The sequence below is a fragment of the Strongylocentrotus purpuratus genome, unplaced genomic scaffold, assembly GCF_000002235.5.
Source record: "Strongylocentrotus purpuratus isolate Spur 01 unplaced genomic scaffold, Spur_5.0 spur5_contig_859, whole genome shotgun sequence".
Taxonomy (NCBI): Eukaryota; Metazoa; Echinodermata; class Echinoidea; order Camarodonta; family Strongylocentrotidae; genus Strongylocentrotus; species Strongylocentrotus purpuratus.
Window position 1 is genome coordinate 688,611 of NW_022145567.1, and position 7,773 is coordinate 696,383.

At 34.0% G+C, this 7,773-nt stretch overlaps 1 protein-coding gene across 1 annotated transcript; it reads right to left on the reverse strand.

The window, feature by feature from the left end:
* Positions 1-270: 270 nt before the first annotated feature.
* LOC754004 (spermatogenesis-associated serine-rich protein 1) lies at positions 271-6,503 on the reverse strand. Its single transcript, XM_001184069.4, has 7 exons — positions 6,006-6,503; positions 5,244-5,382; positions 4,518-4,624; positions 3,868-4,035; positions 2,816-2,942; positions 2,335-2,397; positions 271-1,886 (listed from the first exon to the last, which is right to left on the reverse strand). The coding sequence occupies exons 1-7, from the start codon at positions 6,049-6,051 to the stop codon at positions 1,775-1,777; spliced, it is 762 nt and encodes a 253-aa protein (XP_001184069.2). The 5' UTR covers positions 6,052-6,503; the 3' UTR covers positions 271-1,774.
* Between the last annotated feature and the right edge of the window lie 1,270 nt (positions 6,504-7,773).

The following is a 7,773-nucleotide window of genomic DNA, read 5'->3' on the forward strand; positions in this document are numbered from 1 at the left end:
TTTTATATCAAATACTCATTTCGGCAAAATATGGAGTTACGTCTTTATGTCACTGAACCCTCGATTTAAAAATGAACTCTTTGCAAGTCTTGCTGTTTGGGCTATTGTGTAGAGATGCTTGGTCAAGTTACAACTATGCATGTCTTCATGTTGATTGTGGCATCCCATTTGCTGTTTTGTACAGAGAAAACAGCATTGTTTAAAGGTCAAACTCGGAGAGAGAGAAGAGGAGATATTAGCCATATAGAAGAAAACACAATGTACATAGAGTTTTATACATTTCAAACATATTTATTGTAATAAACAAAAGAATGTTTTGTCCAGTAAAGAATATTTACAAGTAAAAAGTGACACTGACGTGTTATTGTAGCATAACTTATAATACCTACATGGTGTATATGTACAAGGTATAAAAAAGAAGTTATAGTGACGTGAAATCATGACAGATGTATAAAATAAGAGTTGATTGGTAAGGCAGAGTTAGTACTATTGAAATATTAAGTCTAATCTAAAAACATATTACATTTCAGTGTAAAAATAGAAAAATAGAAAATACAAGATGACTTATTGTAACCTACAAAACTAAATCTCTGATAGTTATTGTCTAATCAATCAGTACATGTATAAGTTACATGTATTGAACAATGTAAATCAAAAAAGCATTTATATTTCATACTCAAAATAAAAATGGATTTCATTTAATACAAAAATACAATGACGGAAATTTATTGGACATGATGTATAAGGATATGCCTTGTTTACAACTTATGTAAATATCAGTGTTTAATAGAGGAAATTAGAATAGCAATAAATATGACAAGTCTTTTCTAAATATTACTGATTGTCATTTGTGATTATTTCAGCTCACGGCCTATTATCAGTTTGTAATAACGAGGCTTCTAATTTGTAATGAAATATTTCAGAGTAATGAAATTCCAAAAATGAGTGTCTGTAATTCTGTATTGACCTACATGTAGGCATTTGTATCTGTGATTAAACACTAACCCTAAAGCCATATGTTTTGTAACATTTTAGAGCAAAAGGCCACATGGAAAGGTAGGATAAATACAATGCACAGGAAAAATATCTGCACCACAGTGTATAAGATCATGTAGGGAAATGCAGCTTTTTTAAAATGCAAGATATCAAAAATGAAAAACTTTGAGAGCCAAGCTGCTAACATGATAAAAACAGCAATTTTGCATTTTCATAGCAGTTAAAAGAAAGAACAGATAGTGTAATCGTCTTTCTGACTCCTTCATTTACAACATTCCACAAAGCGTTGGGATATTAGTGTAACATGAAAGGATTTAATTTGATAACAGACTTTACACACATCTCATTGCCCGTGAATAGTACAATAGTACAGAAGGCCAATTCAGATGGTGAATAACTTAGACAAATGAGCACAGCACAATGAAATGAGAAGGGGTAGGATATTCTTATTTTCTAAATCATAAGCGATTGTCTTTTAAGGCTATTTACCACACCTTTTCTGAATGGCACACATAATAATACTAGAAAATCTCTGCATTTTATGATAAATTTTCTTACAAGAAGAATGTCAGATATACTTTGGTGTTCATCCCTAGCATAATATGCTTTGATACGTACATCACACACTTGTTACAATCACAACAATATGCAACACTGTTGCCAAGTTTTGAACTTTTTACACATCACACATGATATTAACATTAACAAGACAGGGGGACTCTCTGGATTGGTACAGCCATTCATCATTGTAACGGTCCAATGATTTCCTTCCTTCAATTCAGAAGGAAAGTGCAACGAGTTGTGGTGCAGGTTTCCAGTCGTTCAGATTCATCACAGAATCTACTTCGGTTGTGTATTTCCTTCTCCTCTCCTTTGAATTAAAAGGTTCACTGTGCAAAGAAATAAACAGATGAATAATAAATTTTAAATATAAAATCCTGGAGAATTTTTTTCCTTCTGTATCTTTGAATTTTCTATCCTTAATCATTGCTGCTGTACATACATGTACATGTACTTCTGAACCGTTGCCTCTTTTTTTCAACAATTTTCCCCCTCCTATTTACTTTTTGAGATCACAAAACCCCAGATCTTCTTTCATATTTCTTTTTCATCATTTCAGCTCTACAATCCCTCTTGAACTGTAGATCCTATTCCAGTTTGTCTCACATTAGTCATACCACAAACTGTCAAAAATGCAATTTGGATTAAGATCCAATTTCCGGCTACTAATTCCATTTCTATTACTCTTGAAGAGAAAATTAGAGAATCAAATTATTTCCTCATAGTAACTGTTGCACAATATTTTACATATCACCAGAGAAAAAGAATATTACTCACCAGTATTCTGTTGGGAGTTCCTGGAGTGGAACGAACGTGTCCGGTCTTAATTTGATTGTGCCACTGTAAAGTATTAAGAATTGTTGATACAAGATGTTAGCATACTATGTTGGATATCACTCTAATACTCAAAATGCTTGTTAACCCTGACTTTCCCTATCACCACTCACCACCCCCCCCCCCCCCTTCTCAAAAGGTCAAATTAAAGCTTATTCTCCATCTTACACAATGTCATTCATGTATTTTTTCAAAGATATTTTACCATAGAATGATACAATCCTGTACATTAAAAGAATTTAAAGATTCTAGTACTAGTGTTTGGAATTATTAAGATTATACTTTCATAATTCATATCAGTTGTAATTTCAATGACACAACTAAAAGGCATCATCAATATACATGTACATTCTGACATTTACGTATTCATACATTCACAACATGGCATGAGTAGACAATGGTATCAATGCTAATAGAAACTTACCCAAAAGTTACGACTGGCCTTGTGGAACCAAAATGGTGGAAGTTTGAGGAATACTCTGGGGCTTGGTAGCTCTTATCGCCCCCTGAGGCAGCAGGAAATTCACCCCTTCTCTCCCATACAGAGGTCACTGTAACAAAGGGTTCATGAAGAATAAGATTGTCAATATGATTGACAATATGTCCCTACAGCATCATCATACACTGTAGTATATTTCAAAACATATTTTTATCATAATATATTTTAACATTTCTATAGGTAGCAATTTATGCAAAAGGATCTATTTCTTGCATTGTATATTGTTTCATCTGCAAATGTCGGAATACATTCACTATGAATATGATGGACAAAGAAAGCGGACAAAATATACAGTTCCTCATTCTACCCTCAACAATTGCTATGGTAGACAAAGGAATTACATCCCTTCACTGCTATTATGTAAAAATCTGTAGAACAGGTGTCACATGCATATTCACCTGTTCTGCATATTTTTACATAGTAGCAGTGAAGTGATGTAATTCCGTTGTCTACCATAACAATTGTTGAGGGTAGAATGAGGAACTGTATATTTTGTCCCCTTTCTTTGTGCGTCATGTTCATAGTGATTATGACACTATGAATATGGCGGACAAAGAAAGCGGACAAAATATACAGTTTCTCAGGTAGACAAAGGAACATCCCTTCACTGCTATTATGTAAAAATGTATAGAACAGGTGAATATGCATGTGACACCTGTTTCACACATTTTACATAAAAGCAGTAAGGGGATGTTCCTTTGTCTACCTGAGCAACTGTATATTTTGTCCGCTTTCATTGTCCGTCATGTTCATAGTGTGACATGCTTCAAACAGATTTTTTCCTCTTTTTTTTTCTTCAGAAAGTTTGTTTACCAACACATCTGTGCAATGTTATTTGTCAGTACTTCATTTCTATTTCACTTGTTCCATTGAAGGAACTTTAAACAAGAAAACAAAATGGTGGGTAGTATTAAGTAATCACTTTGCTTTTGAACTGCAAACAAAATTCATAAAAATATAATTGATGAACATCTTACATTTTCTATTCTTGCCCAGCATCATAGAATGTGTGATTTCTGCTTTTGATGTAGTACTGGCTATGTGCTTTAGTTCCTCTTTCTTCACAAACTTGGATCTCCTTCCGATATGAAAACCCTCGGGGTACGCTGTCCATTCTGCTCTTGACGTCACAGAGGAATTTTTATCTGTAGAAAAAGAGAGGGAAATAATGTTATTTTTGATAAACCCAAGATATAGATTACTACAAGGAATGAGGATTAAAAGAGTTCTTAGAAACCCAACCCATTCACATTCACGATAGATCTATTTGATAAACATAAACTGAATTCAAACATGACCCAAATAATTAGCAAAAGCTGTCGTCCAAACACTTTCTTGGTACAAATATAAATTGTACTGTTACCCTAACCAACTCGCTGTGCGTAATGACGAAAAACTCACAAACTTTCAAGATACAACTAAACTAGATAAGCATTTAAAAAGCAAACTCATATCATATATATAATTTTGTGATTTTTACATTTTTAGCTATCATCACAAACAAATAATCAGCAAAAGTTAACAGCACTATGCTTATCAAAGACTGAAGTGACAATAAATGTAAGATTCACTATCAAAAATATAAGTAAGTGCATGAAAATGGAAAGCTAGCTAGCTAGATTCTTACGTGGAAAGCAACGTAGCTTTGGTAGTGTAACCTCCTCTGGATACTCTCCTGTGTAGGCCTTTGGAGGAGGGATGAACCTTGCTCTTGAGCTCCAGTCAAGACCATGGCTGTTGGTCAAGCAATCAAAGCAATTATAAAACCTGACCGGTCAGTATACTTTCTTGTATAAACGAGCCATCAAAAGGCAAGAATAACCTCAAAGCTTTAACAAATATTCAATTAGGAGACATAGTATTTACCCATTGTGTTTAGCTAGGGGTTCAGCAATGAAAGAGATATTGAGCTCAATTATTTTTCCCCAAAGTTAATAATTTCTTTGCTACATATTTTGATTTTTCATTGATTTTCTAAGTATACTTTGTTCAAGATATATTGTAAAACAGCATCTGAGGAACTAATACTTCAACAAGCTCTGCTTCTAGTTAGTTTCTCTTTTCTTGTGCTATTACTATTATATTTGTTGTTTCACTGTTATTCATTGTTTTATGTTTTGCATGAGAAATTTTTAAAAAAAATCATTTGAATCTTGAAAAGGAAAGAGGAATGGATTATATCCTCCACATACTTTGTAAATAAGAGTTCATGCTGAAAGACTCAAAGGAAATTCATTTCAAAATTTGTGATAATCACTACCGGTAATACAACTAAAGTGTAGAAATACTCAATCATAAACATGTCAGTAACAAATTGTAAAGTTACCACAAAAGATATCTGTTTTCTACTTACTCTGTATATTTGACATCTTTTCTTGTTGCATGTGGATTCCATTCAGGTTGGTCTCCATACCCGGGGTCTAGGTATCTTCTGCCTCTTGCTTCTTCCTCTTCATAACCTCTACGCTCATTGTAATGTCTCCTCTCCCTCTCTGCATAGAGAAAAGATGATACATAATTGCATGAACTAACAGTTTCATCAACAATTTTCAGGAACCTGAGTAACTACTTGATGGAAACCAGGCACATTTTGGTTACAATATTTGACTGCTAATGAAATATCTTGCAAATCAAATGATCAAATGATCTTAAAATAGAATGTACACTATAATATTAATAATTAAAACAAAAATAAAACAGGTTCCTGTGAATCGATGCACTTGCATGGGCTACTGTGCCTGGATTACGCGACAAACAACATGCAAACAACGGCAAAAAAGTGATGATTGAGTTATGCAATAATTACTATAGCTCAAATTATGCAGACCGCAGCAATTTGACTTTTCTAAGCTAACTTTGCAGTTTCAAAGTTTAATGTCTACACTAGTACATGTATAACACTGCAGTGTACTTGTTTGGCAGATACTGGAACTTAACTTAAGTATCAAAAGGTTTAAGCTTTGAACAAACAAAAGTAATCATGTTACAGGACTCTGCAAGTGTAAGTTACTTGAACTAAGATGCAAATTCAATCTCTCACTTTAGATTTCTTTGTTAATAAAGAAATCAGTATGGTATAGAAATTAGACTTTTTAGAGGTTTAGATCTAGTTTACCTTCGCGTCCAACTCTTCCAATTTCTGTTGTGACATGAACTGACATATCCAAGCTTTCTTGTTGTTTCCTTCACTGGAAGTCGACCTTTAGATTAGAACTTAACCTCTGATTTCTTGAATGATGTTAATTAGTCCGGTCAATGCTTTTGCGTTATGTGGGCGTTGAATTTGACCTTGCCTTGCGCCGTCTCCAGGGCCCATGCGAACCTGTACCTAGGCCCACAGCCCCGGCTAAAACTCTGATCGCGAACCGCCCGAAGTAAATCACTTCCAGGCGTCTTTAGATCTATGATGAAGGTAATTCCAGGAGTTCTTAGACAAAAACAACCGATCCCGGTACGAGGTCCAATGTAATCCAACAAATTAAAGAACTTCTGGATGATTCCTAAGATAATGAACGTGATATTTCTACTGATTTATTTAAGGTTTCAATATTGTTTACTTCAGCAAGCACGGAGAGCTGCGGTCAGTATACACGAAACCAATGAGCGTTTACTGTTGCTATGCACTCTTTGTATGCACTAGGCGTAAACAATAGAGGGTAAATCCACCTGTTGCCCGGGAGCGAGTGTGGGGGGGATGTAGACCGGGGGAGTAGATCATTGGTATCGACCCTTTCAAGGTCTCTTCACATCGATTCTCCTAATTATTTAGAGGGAAGGGTGGGTAGAGGGGTAGGGACAGGCGGGACGTCTTAATTCATGGTTAAAATGTCATGCAAACAAAATCGGCGAAAGGACTATTCTAGAAAAATAAAAATCTTAAAGAAATGTTATAGTAAATAATGGATGTTATTGAGAAATTAAAGCAATTTTAAAATGCTATTTTATATATGAAAATGTATTTCACGTTATGTGATTGTATGCATCTTTAAAAATTTGAATGTTGTAAACTTATCAGTAGATTAAAACGATTGTTTTAAAATTATTACGCTATGTAAGATAAGGAATATGAGCTTTTAGAAATACATGACATGTGTAAATGTTAAAAGAAAATCCCCAATAAAAATCTACGACTAAACTCACCATACAAAAATGATTAGGAAGAAGGACTGTATTGAAAGGTTTGAAAGGTTTGTTATCTTTCTTAAACAGCCTCACCTGGGTCATGGAAGAAATACAGATAAATGGTACAAAGATATTTTACAACAAAAACATTGAAAGAAAGAAAAACATACATGTATCTTACTAAAGAAAGGTTCTTTGGCAGCAAACAACACACAATAAATTGAAAGCAAGATTTCAACAAAAACTGAACAACAACAACAAAAAACTTAAGTAAAACTATAAACTCTATACATGTATAAGATATTGTCAGTGCTAGCAGCACTTTTAACTACGCCAAAAAAATGTATACAACATATTATTTATATAAATATATAAATTTACATGTAGATATACCAAGGGTCTAATGATTTGTATGATTTTCCCATGATAATTTAGTTCACAATTTTCCTCAAAGTCCAGGCACCTCAGTGCTAAAATAGGATTAGATTAGTTGGACACCTCACACAAGCATTAATTGCCCTTTATTGGCCCATATACATGATACGTAGCGTTTTCAAAATGCTCCACGATGGCTGCAGCCCCCCCCCCCCCCCCTCCCCCATCCCGCTATGAATTGGAAATTTTAGATGTATGGAAAACTGGAAAGACACAGCCTAAAGTATTTATTTATCGGGATTTTATTTTTTTGGACATAGAACATTATAAATGATTCAAATGATTTTATTTCTCATACAAAACATAATACAAGAATGATTATATCA

Excerpts from the sequence above, each read along its gene's own strand:
- LOC754004 (XM_001184069.4), bottom strand. The coding sequence starts at position 6,051 with ATGTCAGTTCATGTCACAACAGAAATTGGAAGAGTTGGACGCGAAG. Across the intron at positions 5,383-6,005 it reads TGGAAGAGTTGGACGCGAAG|AGAGGGAGAGGAGACATTAC; the intron begins GTAAACTAGATC and ends TTCTCTATGCAG. Across the intron at positions 1,887-2,334 it reads GAACTCCCAACAGAATACTG|TGAACCTTTTAATTCAAAGG; the intron begins GTGAGTAATATT and ends TTCTTTGCACAG.